The 20,459-nt window shown below is 37.4% G+C and overlaps 1 protein-coding gene across 3 annotated transcripts in view; it reads right to left on the bottom strand.

The window, feature by feature from the left end:
* The window catches only part of ROS1 (ROS proto-oncogene 1, receptor tyrosine kinase), a 77,730-nt gene extending 57,651 nt beyond the window's left edge, over positions 1 to 20,079 (bottom strand). For all 3 annotated transcript variants that reach the window (XR_014691052.1, XM_084513611.1, XM_084513610.1), the window contains exons 1-14: positions 19,770 to 20,079; positions 17,927 to 17,980; positions 16,676 to 16,735; positions 15,904 to 15,930; positions 13,029 to 13,089; positions 12,199 to 12,347; positions 10,585 to 10,723; positions 8,751 to 8,952; positions 8,000 to 8,076; positions 5,572 to 5,694; positions 3,463 to 3,647; positions 2,207 to 2,304; positions 1,166 to 1,677; positions 349 to 561 (exon numbers count right to left, since the gene is read on the bottom strand). Coding sequence is in view for 2 of the 3 variants with exons in the window: in XM_084513611.1 (XP_084369737.1) it covers positions 349 to 561; positions 1,166 to 1,677; positions 2,207 to 2,304; positions 3,463 to 3,647; positions 5,572 to 5,694; positions 8,000 to 8,076; positions 8,751 to 8,952; positions 10,585 to 10,723; positions 12,199 to 12,347; positions 13,029 to 13,089; positions 15,904 to 15,930; positions 16,676 to 16,735; positions 17,927 to 17,980; positions 19,770 to 19,892 (2,023 nt within the window). In the remaining variant the exon portion in view is untranslated. The remainder of the gene's footprint in view (positions 1 to 348; positions 562 to 1,165; positions 1,678 to 2,206; positions 2,305 to 3,462; positions 3,648 to 5,571; positions 5,695 to 7,999; positions 8,077 to 8,750; positions 8,953 to 10,584; positions 10,724 to 12,198; positions 12,348 to 13,028; positions 13,090 to 15,903; positions 15,931 to 16,675; positions 16,736 to 17,926; positions 17,981 to 19,769) is intronic.
* Positions 20,080 to 20,459: the final 380 nt, after the last annotated feature.

Genomic DNA, 20,459 nt, shown 5'->3' on the forward strand with positions numbered 1-20,459 from the left:
TCATCACAGAAAGTGCTTTACAGAGCAAAAAGCACTCCTTGTATACCTGTTTTTTTTCCATGTATCAAGAAATGTGTTTGACAGTGTATTTGCATTAGAAAAAATATATTTATACATATATATATAAACATGAATAATAAATACATTCTGTGTAGTACCGTCATTGTAGTTTGAGAATCTTATTTAACTAAATTCAAATTAATTTACCTGTAATCTTTAACGTTTCTAACATAATCCTTTTTGTGCCCCTCTAGTTGCAGTCCTTGCTCAAAGCCTGGACTTCACCAGGTGGAAAGCTGTACACATGATTCATTCATCATTTCTCCTGGATGACAAAGAAATTCTCACCTTCTTCTAATGTCATGCCTCTGAATGACTCTGACCACGGCCCTTCACCAGCAGGAGACACAGCTCTGACAGACATTTCATACACTGTGAAGCTGGCCAGTTTCTTCACCATAAACCTGGTGTCACTAATGTTTGAGATAACCTGTTCCTTCTCAGAAGGATTTTGAGATGACACTTTCACATCATAAGTCCAGTTCTGCCAAGCAGAAGGACCTGTGAGATGCAAACAATTATGTTATTGCAGAGTAGATGACTGTAGTGGGAGATGTGTGTTCTTTGAGAAAACTGTAAGTTTGTAAGTTCAAAGTTCATTTCAAAAATGCCAGTACCAGAAGTATTAAAAAAAGAGATGAATTAAAAATTTATATTCCCCATCTCTGTGACCAACCAAGAATAGTGGCTCAGTTCCCCATGAAGAAAGAAGTTGGAAGAACCAAAATTTTCCTCAATCAGGTAGATTATAGCACTGATTAAAAGCCACTAAGTCACTGGCATGCATTTTCTGTGTGGTATCATCAGCAAACATTCCATACCTTGGTTAAGATGGAGCCTTGCTCACAATCCCTTGCAAGTGACAGATGAGCTACTCACCTATATAAACTTTTTTTTATTATTATTTATTTATTTATTTATTTATGCAGAAAATTCAGGTATTTTACTGGCAAATCTTGAGTTAAATTTTTCAGACTGAGGTAAATCTTCCATCAGAACTGGCTATTGAAGTCACTGAAGTCCAACATCAGGGACAGGAAAACACAAGAAGTTTTTCCCCTAGAAAGAAAAGGACTGGTCTTTCAGAAATAAAAGCTGAACTTACTAGTTCCAATAGTGTGTTCAGGTGATCTCCAGCTAATCACAGCTTGATGCAATCCAAATAGCACTGTGACAAACCGCGGAGGAGTTGGTAAAGGAAAAGGTTGAGTTGATGCCCCATAGAAAAGCAAATTGCCAAAGCCAGAGTACTCTGGACAATCCAAACTGCAATCCACAACATACTCATTGAAGCTAGACTTTCCATCTGGAGAGACCTCCTCCTGGAAAACTGCCCAGCCATCCGTGACAGTAAACATGTTATCTTCATAAACAAAGCTCTCCATGTCATCAAGCGTCACATGTGATCGCAGCATATGAAATTCTGAACCATCAAGAAAACCCGACACAAAGGCCTGTTCTGTTTTGTTGAAGAAAATAAGTCTCTTAGACTGGAAGTTGATCACAAAGTCTCTCAGAGCACTGGATTTCACAACTAGTGAAGCTGCAGAGGCAGTGTCAGGAAAGGGTGGAAGGTTTGCTCTGTATATACCATCCTCCAAGAGACAGAAAATATACCTGGTCATGGAGCAAAATATACCCAAGTAACTACAAAGCAAGAACTTTATGGATGAGTCACAAATATTTTAACAGCTTGAAGATGTGCCTGACTTTACGTAGACAATAAGAAAATGCTTTTGGTACTATTAATATACATCCTAGGAGAATTAAGCACATCACTTTTTACCTTCTGGGGATCTGGCTGGCAGATCACTAGAGAATATTCTTCTATAATACCTCAAGTATTAAGCAAGGACATTTAAAATGCAAAGAGCATTATACTTGTAAATGCACCAAATGTCTAAAAAACAAATTTCTGTATGGGAAATACTTTATCTCCTCTGATAACACCCTAGGGAAGAAAATGCAGAAACAATACTGCAAGGTGTCACTTTTATTCCAACAGTTTTATAGTTTGTTATTTGTTGCCATTGCACTTTTGTTTTGGTAGGGGTTTGAAACAGGAACTAGATGACTACTGAAGTGGAGACAATTAGAGGAGCTTTATAGCACCTTTGACACCAAACGCTCACAGGAGGACACTCACCCATTATAGGGATCAGCTACAACCTTCCTAGGGGATGTCACATAAAGAGGAGTGATGTCTTCAGCTGCTGTGCAGTTCTCTAAATGACAAACATGTATCTGGGGAATGAGAAGAGAAACTGCTGATGCATAGGGCATTTGCTAACAAGCAAACAAGCTGACTGGGGATTCTTTCAGGTGAACCCAACAACAAAATACCTCTCTCACAAGCCTACATCCTTCTGAGCTCCTGTGTTGTCAGACACCCGAGTATATCAGTGTAGCACATACAAATACATCCATGACAACTTGCCCTGAAAGAGCTCTTTGCCAGTCATCTTCATCCTAGCTTGCTGCCTCTGAGCTGGAGGGAGAAGCCTAATTTTGGGGTACTGACAAACTGTGTTTTGGAAATGATCTAGTACAGTAGGACAAAGAGAGAAGAAAGTGCTTTTCTGATGCTGGGGGCAATACCTGTGGACTTCTCTAATCTTCAGTGGCTTCAGAAAGCTCTGCCATCAGTGTGTTCATTTACAGCTGCTTTTTTATTATTTTCTCACTACTAAATTTCTCACTAAGAGCAACAAGAAGCTAGCAAAATAAACAAACAAAAAACAACACAACACTAACCATTTAGGACAGCTTTCTAGTCCTTTGTGCATTAGAGCAATACAAAGGTACATGCAAAATCTGGCCATTAATGTAATTAATGTTTCACCAGTAGGGAATCAAGTGCAGAGTTGCTATCTATAATTTTACTTCAGGTTGAAACAGTAGTAATTTCAGCTGTCATCACTTTCCCTCTTGAACTTTTGCCATCTATGAAGAGCGTTGTAATCACTGACTAGTTACCACACCATCTTCCTAAGGAAGAGTAGGAACCAAAGGAGGTAGATAGAGAACCCAGCAGCAAGAACAAAGTTATTAATATCGGGTATGAGCTGGACATGAAGCCAGTCTCAAAAATAAATAAATAAATAAATAAACTAAAATAAAGCTGTTAAAACTAAAGCCTTTTATGCCCTGAGGGGAAAAAATAAGACAAGAAGACAGAGCTCTGTATAACCTGTTTGCTTAAATGTGACTAGATATTCCTTTTTTTTTTTCTTTTTTTTTTTTTTTTTAATCTGTGAAATATGTGAATATTATTGAAGTTAAAGCTCTATTTCTACAATTATATTTTGTGTATGATAAATATAAAACAGAATTTCTCAAGTGAATTAAACTGTAGGAGTGGTTCAAATAAAATAAGAAATTAATTAAGCCCAAGAGCGCTACCTTTTCATTCATGACAAAGTATATCCTCTGGTAAAGCCAGTCTACTGAGATTGATGTTATATTCCCCCGGCCAGCATAAAAGAGCATTACGTCAGATGTGTCAGACATATCTGCAGCTCCTTTCACCCAGATGGAATTCCCCTCAGAAAAATAGACAACTTGCTGATAAACATTCACTGAAATTCCTAAAAAATAGAAAAATATGTGCACACAAATAATATAAGAAATATGTCTCAATTTTTCAGATACTCTTTCCTAATTGCCTTAAAAAGAAGTACTTTTCAATCTGTAACCCAGCTTCATAGGAGAGTAGTTAACTTTTTCTCTCCTCCACTTCTAGTCATTCAGATAACGAAACTTTCCCATCTCCTATGTAAGTGATATTATTGTAGACAATTGCCTTTCACAAAGGTAATCAGACAGAAAAAGAATATATAAAATGCAAACCAACTGACACCAGTTCCTCCTCTCCAGGGCAAAGAGATGCAGTTTGTATCTGCTCACAAAGCACCATGTACTCTAATTTAAGCTAGACATTATCTGTGCCACTCCTGTACTATCACAGAGTATTTAGTCTGGGGCAACGTTCATTCTCTGGCGTCTTTGTGGCTCTGCGAACTGCAGAAGATAAACTCAGATTTCCACACTGTCTCCAAGGACCACATACAGCACCAGTGTAGATAACAGACCTTACAGTGGCACGTAATTTGAGATAACATGGTAGTCTGGTGACTTAGGCTACTGAAATGTCTTGTTCAGAAGCAATATGCCCCAGACTTGCTAACATACCACATTAGCATACACTCCAGCCAGCATCTTTTGACACTGTATTAAGTCTTCAGCTTGAACCACTTTACTTTCTCATATTCATGCTGAGAAAATGCAGTCACCAGTCATAGGGAAACATCTGCTTTGGCTTCACCTTACCTCAATTTGTATATCTACTATATAAAAGTCCACCTCTGAACTAGATGCCTAGATTCAGTGAAGAGGTAATGCTGGGGAGAAAAATTTATCTCAACCTGATGCCTGTCATTTCAAACAGGTCGAATCACATCCTGAAAGTTCACATTTCTCAGAATCACAGAAACACACAGAATCGTCTAGGTTGGAAGAGACCTTCAAGATCACCTAGTCCAACCTCTGACCTAACACTAACATGTCCTCCACTAAACCATATCACTAAGCTCTACATCTAAACATCTTTTAAAGACCTCCAGGGATGGTGTCTCAACCACTTCCTTGGGCAGCCCATTCCAATGCCTAACAACCCTTTCAGAAAAGAAGTTCTTCCTAACATCCAACCTAAACCTCCCCTGACACAACTTTAACCCATTCCCCCTCGTCCTGTCGCCAGGCACATGGGAGAATAGACCAACCCCCACCTCGCTACAACCTCCTTCAAGGTACCTATAGAGAGCAATAAGGTCACCCCTGAGCTTCCTCTTCTCTAGGCTGAATAATCCCAGCTCCCTCAGCCGCTCCTCGTAGGACTTGTTCTCCAGACCCCTCACCAGCTTCGTCGCCCTTCTCTGGACCCGCTCAAGCACCTCGATGTCCTTCCTGTAGTGAGGGGCCCAAAACTGAACACAGTACTCGAGGTGCAGCCTCACCAGAACCAAGTACAGGGGGACAATCACTTCCCTAGCCTTGCTGGCCACACTGCTTCTTAGGCAAGCCAGGATGCTGTTGGCCTTCTTGGCCACCTCAGCACACTGCTGGCTCATATTCAGCTGACTATCAACCAATGGTCTCAGGTCCTTCTCTGCCAGGCAGCTCTCCAACCACTCATCTCCCATCCTGTAGCTCTGCTTGGGGTTATTGCGCCCCAGGTGCAGGACCCGGCACTTGGCCTTGTTAAACTTCATGCAGTTGACCTCAGCCCATTGGTCCAGCCTATCCAGATCCTCCTGCAGACCCTTCCTACCCTTGATCAGATCAACACAAGCACCTAACTTGGTGTCATCTGCAAACTTACTGAGGATGCATTCTCCCCACTGATTATAAAGGGAGGCCAATACTCTCTCAGACTAGGTGAGGTTCATTCTGCCCTTGACAAACACAGAGGTGTAAGTTACACCTGAGAGAGAGAGACCAATGAAATTTTACCTGTAATGTTGTGGTGTATTATACCATTTGGAAGGCACTGGGCTGCTTCGAGGAAATGTTCCATGTATCTTTTCCTTAAAGATTGGTTCCTGGATAGGAAGAGCCATTTTGCCTTTTCCTTAACTAAAAATAAATAAATTAAATAATTAATTTAAAAAAAAAAAAAAGAAGAAGAAGAAGAAGAAATTCATAATATAGAGAGATGACTGCAGCACAAAATAATGTTAAGTCAGACACATCATTAACAGAAATGCATATGCGTATGCACACACATATATACACACATACATTCTTATGGTAGCAATTACTAACTAAAACTTAAACTCTTTGAGTGTTGTAAGTGGATGGAGTTATTCACCACTATACCAAGACCATCTGACTACTTGTCCAGGGTGAGAATGAACCACCTGAATTTCACACCATTATTTCCTGTAACATGAGAGTCCTTAGTGAAGGAAAGTGAGCTGGGGCAAATGAGGACCTAAGGATTCCTGGGAACAGAACACACTAAGACATCCATATCACCTTGAAATCCAGTGGAAGCCAGATATTTAACTCCCCTTGGCCTCTTCGAAAACCGCAGTCAAAGTATAATATCCCACAACGCCCAGCCTGACCCTCCCCTGGTCCAGCTTTGTGCCGTTCCCTCATGTCCTGCCATTGGTGACCAGGGAGTAGTGGCCAGTACCTCCCTCCCCACTTTCCCTGCTCTAGGAGTTGCAGAGAGCAACAAGGTCACCTCTCGGCCTCCTCTTCTCCAGAGCAGACAACCCAAGTGCCCTCAGCCTCTCCTCACAGGACATACCTTCACGCTCAGCTTTTTTGCCCTCCTCTGGATGCTTTTAAGGATCATAACATCCTTTTTATATTGTGGAGCCCAGAACCGCACACAATGTGGAAGGTGAGGCCATACCAACACTAAATATAACAGGAGCATCACCTCTTTTGACTGGCTGGCTGTGCTCTGCTTAATGCACCCCTCAGTGCCATTTGCCCTCTGGCTGCCAGGGCAGGCTGCTGGCTCACATTGAGCCTGCTGTCACTAGCACCCTCCGTTCCTTTCTGCTCTCCCAGCCTGTGCCTGTGTCTGGCACTACTCCAACCCAAATGCAGCACTGAGCATTTTCCTTTGTACATTTACCTTTGTACCTAGTATAAGAGACTAGTGTCACTTCCTCATCTTTCTTCCAGTGTCATTTCTTACAGTTTAGTCCAGAGATTGGATTCCTTCTCTGACACAGTAAAACCATTTCTGAATGTGATACATGCAGAAAGGGGAGATCCTGTTCACCCAAGCACGCACAAAAAGTGCACCCTGGTGCAACTCTCAGCAATCAACTCTTTTAAGTAGCAGCTAGGACGGGGGTGGGGGAGAGACTCCCCACGCCAGAAGTTGTTCTGGCAGGGAGGGTTGTCTGTTTGTTTTCTACTTTAAATTAACTTGTTGCAAATTGACTTGACTTAATGAACTCAATGAGAGGTACTAGTCTGGACAATTTACAAATGGCACAAATGTTTGTGGCTCAGAGTCACCAAGCTCTAAAGTATAGTAAGCAAGCTCTCCACCTCTATGGAGCCTCCAGATGAAGACATACCACTGTGATAGCTAACTCAAGCTATTACATAAAAATGTAAGACATATTTTTGAAAAAGCACCACTGAAGCTAAAGGACTAATTTTGCCAACATGTAGCAAATGACTACTGATTTTTAGATTTAGAGACACACTTAAAGTGTTTGCTAGAGCTTGGTTAAGAACTTCCAAGTACTTGACAACAGGGATTTCTTCAGGAAGGGAAGAGTCTTATGTTTTCTTTTCTAAAGATACATTTTCATAACAGTGAATTCATTTTCATTTGTGATTTATGTCAACATAAACCTTTCTCTGGCAACTAATAAATGTTTCTGTAATTTTTTGAGTGATACTTAAAGTGCATCATTATTTTTATTACAAGTAAGTGAATATAGTAAAAATAAAAACAGCAATAAAAACAACAAAAAAGATAGTGCAGTTCCACATATTTTGCATGAGATTACTGAGGACATTTTGACAGGAGACTATCATATGACATATTCAATGTTATTAAAAGGAATATGTTTGTGTATCAAAATCTTGTAGAAAATGAAAGCATGTCTTCTCAGTCACTGCCTTGGACCACTGACATGTTTTTCACCTGTAGAACAACCCAAGATGAATTTGTTTGGGTCTACCAACATCTCAGATTATTACTGTGCTGTGTAGCCCAATAATGCTACAGCCAAAGAACAGGACTGTCTCTGATGTACTATTAGTTCCTTAGAGTATAACTTCTTGTTGTGCTCTGTTTGCAGTCTAAATATTGTTCTCTTCTGCAGGGTACACGACAACCCAGTGAATGTGATTTTGTCCCCAGATACAGACAGTGATAAGGATTCTGCTGCTCCTGTACCTTTAGATTCTGGTGTCGTGATGTTGGCTTCTGCGGGGGGTCCAGCTCCAGCCTCATTAACCGCTACAATGCTGAACCTATGGTAAATCAAAGAGATGGGTTTGGTTTTAGGGGTTTCTTTTGAGTGATTGATTGAGAAGCATTTTATATAGAAGTGCAGGTGCTACAGAAGTGTTTTCCTTTTGGAAAACATACATTTAAATAAAATGTTATTGGAAATTTGTAACAAAAATACAATCAACCAGAATCTGATTTCTCTAACTCTGAAAAGTGAAGCAACAGCAATATCCTCCAAGTAAAAATTTCAGATGGGATTTTAGACTTAGAAGAACTCAATTTCATTTCAAAGGAAGATCTGTATTTACCACTGAAGTAGAATGCAGACCCTGGTGTTTAATAAAAATGAAGGAAATTTTTCTAATGTTTAAATAGAGAGGACTGCTCTATCACTCCCTGAATACACTGAAAACATGCTACACAAGCTAATATATATATTTATGTTAAGAAAATGCAGCTTATTGGCCGTATATCAAAATGTTTTTCCTTCCTCCCCACCTGGATTACATATAAATATAAGCAGCCTACCCAACCAGAATAACTTCATTATCTCAGGGAAGGTACCTCTGCTTTTGGCAAGAACATAATTAAGAAACACAATTGTGCAGAAGTGGTATTCAGGCACACCCTCTTATATCTGGGCAAGAAGTGGTACAGCACTCTTGGCCATGTTGGTTATCTTTTCTTATTGTACCTGTAAGTGCTGTTTGGGAAGGTAGAGTAGAACTGAAAGCTATGCCCTCTTGATGCTCTCAAGAGTTTATGATTCTCACTGGTCAAGAGCAAGTTATATCCAATAATCAATCCATTGGGAAAAAGTGGTGGAGACCAACTAACTTCGACAGTGTTTGGACTTGAACTCTGAATATCTTTAATGATAGGAGCTGTAGTAGGAGCTGCAAAAGACAGAAATAATTGACACTGTTGTGGCATTTAAGACATGAACAGCTTTTCATTTTTTCAAGCACTATTTTAGTTTTTATACCTGGTAAGATGGTTACCAATAATAATATATTATTATAAAATAATTAATAAATATTATATAAGTTGTTGAAAAGTTATACATCAGGTCCAGAACATATTTTCTAAAGGATTGTGAAGAAAAGCTAGCCTCCTTGTATTTTGCAGAAGAAAACTAATTTCACATTTTGAGTGTACATGTATAACCTTTCAGCTCTTCATTCTCATATTTCAGTTTGCTCCATGTAACAAGGAACAGAACAGGAACGGTCTGCCCTGTGAATCTTCTAAATTATGCCTTTTCAGTGCTGCATCTACATCATATTTTCACTGAAGTTTATTTGGTATCTATACAGTGACCTTGTTGTAAAAAGAAAAAAAGAAGAAGACCAAGCCTTACAAGGTTGGAGAACATTTAATTTCTCACATATCTGTGATCTCCACCACAGTGTACTTGGGAATCCACTGAGAGCCAAGTCTCAGCTTCCATAGTCTTTTCCCTATATTGTATTCTCTGGTCAGAGGGATTTGTCACAATCTATAATATAGAAACCCTGGAGGTTTTTTCCTTCTATCTTCTATATTGAGGTTTTGTTAATTTTCTTTGTTTTCCTAAACAGGAGATGCAAGGTGGGGGAAAAAAAAAAAGTATGTCATTTAGGAACATGAACAAGACTTTTGAAGTTAGGTCCTGCAGCAGTAATGTTTCAGCATTAAGCTCAGTGAAGCTGGAAAACAAAGTAACTTAAAAACATGAAGAATATTAATTTTTTCTATGAAATTATGTACACTATGCCATGGGATGCAAACTAAAAAGCTATGACACCTCCCCTAATGCCTTACTCAAGGGTATATATAGTTCTCAATATGAAACTGCATATATCACTAAGAGAAAGGAAATAGTATCAGTGCAAAGTAAAATATTTTTTAATTTCAGTTCCATTAAATGTTGATAACATGACCGTGACATCATATGTTGTCTGTAAGACAATAACAGACCAGGAATTTATATTCAAATACTATAATTTTATTTACCTTCTCATATCACTGATGTCGTAACTAAGGAATATTGTAAATGTAATTTCTGTCTCATGATAACAAAGTACGGGGAAGTTCCGTCTTTCTGTTGTAGATATATAGATTTTTGAGCAAAATAATTGGTGTGTTGTAAAAAAAAAAAAAAAAAAAAAAAAAAACCAGCAACCATATTTTTCTTTCTTAAAGGTCCAGGAAAACATTTGCATTTCATTTGCATTTCATTCAAAACATTATTGTGTGTAATTATGCACAAAAGTATTCAATGTGCCCTTACAATTTGACCATGTACATTTCTGTCTACATTTTTAAAACCAGAAGACGCAAACAGCCCTAAACCTTGTAGTTCAAATAAAAAGAGCCTCAGTCTTCTTAGTTCAGACTTCTGCAGCTACCTAGCAGACAACAAACATAGTTCTTTAGATTAAGCAGCAGCTTTTTTTTTTTTTTTCTGTGAAGGAAGCAAGAAACAAGGAAATCTAAATGTTTCTGATATGGTCCTTAAAGAAGTGATTAATAGTGCAATATATTACCTCCGAAAGCATGGGTCCGGTAACTGGGACTTGGCGGAGAATGGAGCTGCAGCTGAGATGTTATAATCCAAACTACTCGAAACACATACTCTGTGAAGGCTTGAAGGTCTTTGACTGTGTACGAAGTTTCAGATACTACCTAGATCAATGTATAAACACATCCATTTTCCTTCTTCCTCCATCTGGAGTTATCACATAGGGTGTTATCTGATCAAAAGAAATCTGATACAGCAGCATACACATTTCAAGATACTAGAGTGCAGTATCCTAAGTTTTAATAAGAATAAATTCTAAGTGCTATTTGTATCACAGAATTTGATTTTTCTTCGTTTCAGAACTTATTACCACCTCTTTTCTTTAGAAAATCTAATTTTTTACTAAATCTAAGCAGTGAGTGGATGTGGGTGGATGGATGCAACAGTAAGTTTGAAGAATAAGGTTAATAATAATAATAATGACAACAATGACAACAACAACACAGGCAATATATTTTAAACTTTTGATATATATATTAAATGTTGATCCAATGGCTCCTAGATACCCTAAAGTATTTACAGTCTGAAGTCATTGCTCCACATTATTTCACCAATGATTAATTCAAAAAAACTTCCTGGTTATCAAATGGTTTTCATGCTTTTTTGTACCAACTCACCATGCTTCAGAAATTGGTCCAATAGAGATGATGACAAGATAACAAGAATGCAGTTGACACAAAAGAGCATGATCAAAGAATGACTGCACTGAGTCAAAACAATATACATAGCCAAGTATCGTGCCTTTTACAAGAAACAAAAAAATATATATATATATATATATAAAAATATTTTTATATATATATATATATATATATATATATATTCTACCTTATATATATATAAGGTAGAATACCCGGGGGAAGGAGAGGGGGAATAAAAATAAAAATAGCATGCAATTATATTTCTCTAGAATAATCACAGTCTTGACATTTTATAAGTATGAATCAACATAAAAAAATTGCAATGTTTATATTTTCTAGAACTCAATTTTTTCTTCCATTGAATTGTCCAGTCACTTTTTGAACCCTATTTTGTAATTTAAATAATTTTAATATTTATTAATTTAAATTTAGTAATTTAACTTCCACACATGTCAGGAAGCAGCTGAACATCTTAACTAAATATTCTGCAATGAAATACCTTTGTGTGCTTGTTTTGAATTTTCCACCAAGGTCCCTAGTTCTTATGTTGGAGGAAAAGAAATAATTGTTCAGTTCTTAGCTTCTCTATGCTATCCATGATATTCACAAACCTCTCTTATGTGCCTAATACATTATCAAATTATTTTCTAAAATAAAGCAAAGAGCAGACAATAAATGTAACCTTTGCCCTGCAAGTACATTAAGAATCCTGGTATGTTTTACCAGTCTTAGCAAACTGCTAGAAAACAATGAAGGAGCCACTAAATTACAGCCACTTGTGTTGCAAAATCTGGCTGTTACTTTCTTTCCTCACGTGTTTTTTGACATGATTACACTCTATTAATAAATGACCTTCTTTTTTCCCCAGTGAAGCAGGAATGGATTATAAATGTGAAGAACCTTTTCCCTTGCAAAGTAAAAGGAATTGTCCCTTTTACCTCAGTGTATCTCCAGTCCCCAGGGAGCTGATTGAACTTCCACTGGATAATATATTTCACCTCAGAGATGTTAGCTGGCTTCCAACCTAGCGTGACATTGTGGCTTCCAATGGTAGATGCAAATGGTGGTCCAGGGTTGTTCAAATATTCTGAGAGGAAAACATAACACAATAGTGAGAAAAAATCCTTTCATGATAATCTCTGTGTCTATTACCTCATGCACCTGATAGCTGTGAAGCCAACAAAAACTCATAAAATAATATATTTAAACTGTTGGTGAATGAATCACATGACATTTTAAAAGTAGTTTGATAAAAAGGCTTGAACAGGCCAAGCTCAATCTGAGCAAATGTGACTACAACTCTGCACTTGGGTAAATATACTTTTAGTTATAGGTACCTAGCAAAGGTCTGATGAGTAGAGAAAGTATGGGAAACCTCTGAAGAGAGGATATGCACCGAGCCTATTTCAACACCACTGTATTAACCTAATTATTACCATTTAAGTCACGGAAGATTTTGGCAATGATTTCAATGGAACAGTCAGGTCAAGGATGAGTGCATCATCTTAAGTAGTTGAGAATGAATTCAAAAAGTCTCAAGTCCATGAAAGGGAGGGGGAAAATGTTCTACTGTAAAGCAAAGTTAACTTCTTTTTTTTTTTTTTGTTAGAAGAAAAAAGAAGAGAATGATAGGTTTCCAATGAATCAAAAAAAAAACACAAAACATCCATATTTTTTCCAAAGAAATCCAGATCACAAAGCAAGACTGTAATCTTAAAATGGAATTTATCAGACTGTGAGTTAGACACAGGACTATGTTTAGACTTACCCTGTGCTTCAACACCGTATGCATCCTCTGCACGGCTACAGCCAAACTTGCAGGAAATTGTCTGTGTAGGATACCAAAATCACTGCTTAGTTTTGTAGAAATGCATACATTTTAAATACATAGAAACCCTCTGGACATTTTGAATACATTAAAATCTTATAGAAATAATTACATTCATTTTTTAAAATGGCAGTACCATGATATCATTCCAGAGATTTTCCTGAGAGCCATTATATCAACTTCACTGGGCACTGAATGAGGGCTTTTGTCCTTACACACTGTCCCTTTGTGGAAAGCACAAATATGGAGCTGTGTTAAAGCTGGAAAAAGAATTTGGTGACAACCATGGATATAGAAAATATTTTTTTTTTAACTTGTTGGCGATGTATTCTACATTTGGGGTTTCACCCTTTCCCACTTCATATATTTCTCATGAATGAAGCATACTCTTACAAATGTAATTCCAGAGATTTTTCAAAATGCTTGAATCCAACTTGTCAGAGAAGCCCGGCTAATTCACATTTCCTTGGTAGTAGTTACTACTTCTGCTACAATCATGTCTACAAGCTGAAATCATGACAATACGCCAGGGCAGTGAGCACTCACATCCTAAGAACAGAAAAATTCTGAGATGTTTCAGTCTAGGTAGGGAACCTAGGGGTAGCATTACCCTGTTTTATAGGCAGAGAACATAAAAAGAGATAGTAACATTTCCCAGATGCATTGCAGCAGCTTAAAAATCACTTTTAAGACTGAGTCTCCAGGAAATAAAAAAAAAAAAAAATGAGAAGTGATGGTTTCATTTTTTTTTTCTAGACAGGCATTTTATTTGGGCTCATTTTACTGTGTGAGTTTATTTGGCCTATAAACCTTGAAGTTTGCTTCATACATCAGCCATCTTTCAAGTGATAATTAACATTTAGACCATTCAGAGGGAATTCATTATATTAACTGAGCAATTTTCCTCAATTGCACTCTTTCTAAGATTCCAGGATACCCACTTCTGGTACCCTATCAGTGTCTACTGATAAGGCATACAACTTCAGAAAAGTCAATTGCTGCTGAGATAGATTTCAAAACTTCCCTAGCAGTATATCCTTATTATACATTACCTGAAATCTAGGCATTAGCTGTTAAGTACAAGCATTTCAAAAGTTTTTCCAATGCTTTCATGTTCAGAGAAATAAAATACTTCCAAGTGAATTACAATGACTACTAGCAGGCAAAGGTCTGGGTATAAGTAAATATTACTTATCAGCTGTAAATTGCAGCTTGTCTTTACAACCAAGTATTGTTTAGTTTGCAGGGGATCACTTTGTCAGTTTAACAAGCTGATTCATCGTGCTTTCTGCTTCATTTAACACAGACATTTTCAACCATTTGTGTTTTGCATTGTTTTTCCTTCTTCTTCTGATCTTTGTCAGAACCATAAATCCAATTTTTGCTTTAGGTAAAAGGATTACAGAAGCTCCAACCCTTAGAAATTTTGAGGAAAAATTGCCATCTGCTCTGCCTGAAAAGAAGAAATCCTCATATATTCTCCATCATAGGAACTGTCCCTTCCTATGCATATTCCCACTGAATTCAGAGGCATTCCCCTGATCCTAGCTAGGAGTAATACCATCCTAGGAGATCCTAGGAGTAATACCATCAGGCTTTAATCCCAGGGTGTAGTCACACAACAGAGCTAAACCAATCCCAAAGAAAATGTCCTGCTCTTGTGGCTCTTCCTTTCCCCTGAGGACTTCAATGACCTGATCCCCTGCACGCAGTGAACTGGTGCTTGCCTGACCACATGGGGAGTCAAGTCAGCCAGCTGATCCAGCGTAAGGATAATCCTGAAAAGCCCTCACAGAGTTTGTGAATATAACATTGGCATTTTGTATGGCCAGACAAGCAAAAACAAACAAAACCACTATTTCTGTGCTTCTGCAGAAGTTGGTTACTTCTTAGGCTGTTCCTATGCTCTAAAACCATTTTATCTGTAAGCCATTTAGCTTACTTGCAAACTATTGTCATGTTCACAGTTTCACAGATCAAGAAGCACACCACCACCACCCCAAAAAATCAATCCTTTCAATCAGATTTCCAGACTCCCAGCAGGTTTGTGTTCTACTTGGGATTCTTTCCAGCTCCTCTACTGCCAGTTTGCCTCCAACTGGATGCAACAACTGGCCTCAGCAGTGCCAGACATTGTCCTGCAATAATCACTGTCCCATCCTACACTCTATGTTCAAGTTAAAAGGCCCCTGTAAGGCACTGTCTCCTCAACAGCATTTTGTTGTCTTATGCTTATCAAAGTAAGGGCCACTCCATCTGCAGCACAGATCAGGCATTCTCTCTCCAAAGAGCAACGCACCGTGCCTTACTGAATTACATTTTATTTGTTTCATATCCTCTTCCCAGTCAAGAGCATGTATTGCCTTCCAGTCTAGCTCCCACTCCTTCTAGTCTAGCTTCCACCTCTCCCCAGTCAATGCCATACCAGCCTGAATAAGCATTCTCTCTGGTTTATCTTTGATGGTATCAATGAAAAATTGAATGGAACAAGACCCTGGGAGAGCCCAGAAAATAACTGAAGTCGGTCTCTATTGTGTCCTATGCTGGTGAGATTAGATTGCTTTCTTTAAAGCAACACTCCTTGCTACAGAGCAGTCTTCAATGTAAATATGCCCTTAGCAAACATGCTGGGAAGAAGGGATTGTATATTCAAATACTTAAGTCATTCTTCAGCTTTAGGGAACACAAAACAATTAGATCTGGATTGATAATCTTGTGTATCTACATTATATTTCTTAGCACTGTATGCACACTGTAAGAACTGAAATTATGATCTTTTTGTTTGTTTGTATCAATCTGATAGCATTTAACTTACCTCACATGCTCTGGTGTATGTCTTGTTCTGCCAAGAAGCAAATTAGTGAAAAGCAGGATTAGCATAAATATAATCACAGAGTGTTTTAACAGATAATATCAATTAATTAGAAATTTCTTATATTAAAAGTATACTCAAAAATCTTATCATTGGTAAATAGTGAAAAAAAAAGGAAAACCCACACTTTGGGGGATAAATAAATAAATAAATGAAACCATCATTAAGATGATGCCCAGACTGAATGAGCTTCAGTTTTTCAGGTAGGTCCAAAAAGATCAGCTTAAAAACTCATGGCAGTTTTCCTAGACCCATGCTAATTTTTCCCCATTTGGTTTGCTAAAAGCAAGAAAACAATCTAGTGAAGACATGAGCTACATTTATATCTGATATACGCCCCAGAAGAGTAAAATCCTGAAAATCACTAGTTCTCTCTCAGTGCTTGAAAATCTGGGTAAGTGGTTGAGCTGAATAAACTCTAAAGTGTCCCCATATTGTGACAAATACATTTTAAACCTCTGATTTTACAGGCAACTCCTACACTAAGAATTATTATTTTTGATCTCTGTGGGTCACTTCCAATTTGGGATAGTCTATGATTCTATGATTAGTTTCCCAATGGAGATACTATAAATATACTGAAAAAAATATATAGAGACCTTAATTCTTTTTATAAAAACACTGCTCTCATTAGGTTTTCCACATCTGCTGTTAGATAATGTACTTGATGGACTGGAGACAACTGCTATAAAGCCAAGGTTAAGGCAATACTCACACATTTCAGAGGGCAACTGAGTTGCACTGTTGCATTCCAAAACTGACATCCTTGTGTGCACTGCAAAGACAGATGGTGGCTTTAAAAAGGACTTTGAAATCACATTTTTAAAGAGAAGGGAAACTCCAGTGCTAAGGGTGAGGAGAACATTTCAGAAATGCTTGTTCACTGGGTAGAAGTGCAGATATGCATTATGCAGCACAGCCAAGAACAGTGGAAAGCCATTCAAATAAAAGCCTCTTGCTCTCCAACATGCAAGGCATAGGCTTTAAAACAATGAGTTTTCAAAGATGTGATAAATCTTATGTGATTTGAATTTGATGTTGGACCTGTCTTGTTTGTTCTGTCCCATCCACCTTTTAATGTTCCTGTACATTTTTCTTTTTAAAGGGAAGCTGGAAGGGAATTACATTAGAAGTGTGACAACTCTGACATCGAGTACTGAAAAGCCTCATGAAAAAAAAAAAAAAATAGCAAGAATTAATAACACTGAGAAAAGATACACAGTAACCTAGTCAAGTCAACTATGTACTGTCATGACAACACAGCCTTTTACTATCCCATCATCATAAATGAGCCAGGTGCTGAGGTTGCTTCTCGCTAATCTCTGCAGAAAGTACTGATACCTAAATTCTCCACAGCTCTTCCAAGAATACATATATAACTACCCGAATGAACTGCACATGAAATCAGAAGTAGGAGAACATCAGCTAATGTCCTCACAGGATTGCTGCTATGGAAAGCTCATGTTAAGCTAAAGAGTCTCCTGCTACAAGCACAAGCATTTGAAGTCCTACAGAACTCTGAATTTTAAACATTTATCAGCTTAAGTTTTCCCCCATCAAATCACTGACAAAACAAAATAAGTATACTTAATTGTACAAAGCAAGCTGAATAAAAGTCTTAATGATTTTAATTTTGGAGAAAACACTAGTTTTGACTCACTTTCTAAAAAGTTATTGATTATGAATTTTGTAGATCACAAACCTGGACGCAATTAACAGCAGAGAATCAGACACTTTACACAGAGTTTTCTTTAAAAAAAAAATAAAATAAAATAATAATTAAAAAAAAAAGATGGTTGTCTCTTTAATAATTTGAGCCAAGTTTAAGTACACGATTTACTGACAGTGGCAGGCAGAGAACTGTACACATTTGCATGAAGTCTTTGACAATATGGTCATTGTACCCATATTACCAAATAGCAGTTATGTAAATTGCCAGTAATTAACAAAGTAAACCATTACTCACCGCCCCATTGATGTCACTAACATTGCAAAGGTTTGCAATTCCAAGTTCTCCTTCCTATAAGAGAAATACATGTGTTTTTACAAAAAGTCTAAACGTTCCTCCCCAAAAATAATTTTTCAAATATAACAAAATATCAGTTTTTTGTAAAACAAGTTTTCTTTTACTAATATTTATTCATATGAATAAATGTATTGTTGACACACAAGTAGCTTCTCACTTGAGACTAATTGCAGAGCACTGCTAAAACAAAGACTTGGCAGAATCAGCTAGTGTTAATTTAATTATCTCAGGTATGAATTTGGCCCTCGTCTCCCGATTCTGGTTCACAGAGTCAATAACAAATGCTTCATAAATATGTTGGGCATAAATAACGCAGCCAAGTGGCTTTGACCTCTGGGGAGCAGAAAGACTTTCCTTCGAGCTAAGTGCCTTTTGTCTAGCCTCCTTTTGAAGGGATTGTATGCAGCCATATGGTGGCCAGCTTTCCTCTGCTGCCAGAAGGGCTTTCCAGCCAAGGTGCCTCTTTTTTCACATCATTCAAAGTGTGTAAAACCAGTCATCTCCTGTGAAGTGCAAATGATTTAGGGATGTATCTAATAACCTTTGAGAAGCTGAATGTTAGTTCTTTAGTTTGGTCCTGCAAGCAAGTAAGAACATCCTTAACAAGACAACCCTCGGGAAGACATTTCAGCACACCAGGCATAACGTGACAATAGGTAGTACCCCAGACCCACATAAAGGTGTCACAAAACAAATGTGAACACAACAAGTAGATAGAAGGAGAAAAATTAAATTTACATCTCTTAGGCTCCAAGATTATATTTTTCTCATCTGAATCCCTAACACAATACATTCACTGAACATGAACGTGATTTTCCTGTCTTTCAAAGCTGATAGGAAGAAAAACTTATTTCTTATTCTGAATTAATTTAAGCTTAAATCAAAGGAAGGATCCCCATTAAAGTTATCATAGCATGCTAGGCTTCCACCAGGGAAGGCAATTAACTCTTTCACTGGTGCCAGAGTTAGAAATAGTTTTAAAGGAACCGTCAGACAAATGTATGAAGCAAAAAGGAGCAGGTGATAGTCTTTTGCAGGAGGTTTACACAGTTAATTAGCCTGAAGGCACAAAATGTCCTTTTTACTGAGCAAAGGTACATGATCTTCTAAAAACATCAATGTTTCAAGCAAATAGAAACAAGCAGCTAACTCCTGAAAGTCTGAGGCAGATCTGTCATTTGGATTTGAGAGCTTTTGCTTATCTTTGTTGTGCATCGGTAGAAGGAAAATAATAAATTCCACTCGACTACTCAAAGGAACACTAAGAAAGCATAAGATTAAGGGTTTAGCCTCTTACTTTGCTTCTTAAAGAAATATCTACAATTTAAAGCATAAATGGTTTAAAAAAGAACTGAAACTAGTATGTGATAATTGTGCAAGCCACAGATTCCCAGGCAATTTCTTATGAATTTAAAGGTTTTCTAAGTTTACATAAGAAAAGTCAGGCTAGACAGAAACCTGTAAGCAAAGTGAATAAACTGAAAGACCAAAGGTTGCTCTCCTCCACTATCCAGGGTCTTTAGAATTTACAGTAATTTCAGGAGCTGCTGAAACGAAAGTATAATATGAAAACCCATGCAACCTAGTTAAAGGGATTTTTTTCTTTACCAGGTTCTACAAATTCTAATGTAAAATATTAGTTCTCAAACCCTGCTTTTACTCAAATACATTCTGTAAAAGAATTTTTAAAGACTCGATCATTAATTTAAAAAAAAAAAAAAACCTTACAGTGTTAATGATTGGATACATTTCAACAGAGTAAGAAGAGTTTTTCAGAACTTACCAAGTTACTTGTACACAGGTTTTGACAATTTTTTGAGAAAGTACAATACACTGCAGAAATCCATACAAAGTAAAAAGTAGCAAGTCTGTTTAGTGGATGATCCCACAGGCAAGTGTTCCTCATAACTTGAACAATTTCATCTGGCAGTCTGATTCTTTTCTTGACTTGGCCATACAAACTCCTTTAAGTCTCGATGATGGAGAAACAACTGTGAGATTTTACTTTTCAGTATATTAAATATCTTTAAGTCTTTGTTTAGTCCATTGTTTGTACAACTTTTCAGCTTCCTGGAGCACTTGTCCTGAAATTGCACAACACCTATTTCATAGTTTCTTATTAAGCCACTGAAACAAATGAGGTGACCAATGAAAGTCAGCGTATCTCCTTACATAAATATCATTAATGTGAAGAGGAAACTGCGTAACACTTTGAGCCAGGTGCTGCAAAAAACACGGAAACAGGGAAAGCCTGAGAGAAAACTTCCCTAATCTTCATTTCTACTGTGATTAAGCTATTTCTAAATATTTTCAAGTGGCTATAACTAAGAAAATTTGTTCGTGATGACGAATGACTTTGTTAGAACACTAACCAGTCAGTCCAAAAATATTAATTAATTATATTTTAAGAAGTTTGTACCCATGTCATGGAAGATAGTAGAAGTGGATAGATAAATCATATATCTGATTTGGA

Source organism: Aythya ferina (genome assembly GCF_964211825.1).
Source record: "Aythya ferina genome assembly, chromosome: 3".
In the NCBI taxonomy this organism is placed as follows: domain Eukaryota; kingdom Metazoa; phylum Chordata; class Aves; order Anseriformes; family Anatidae; genus Aythya; species Aythya ferina.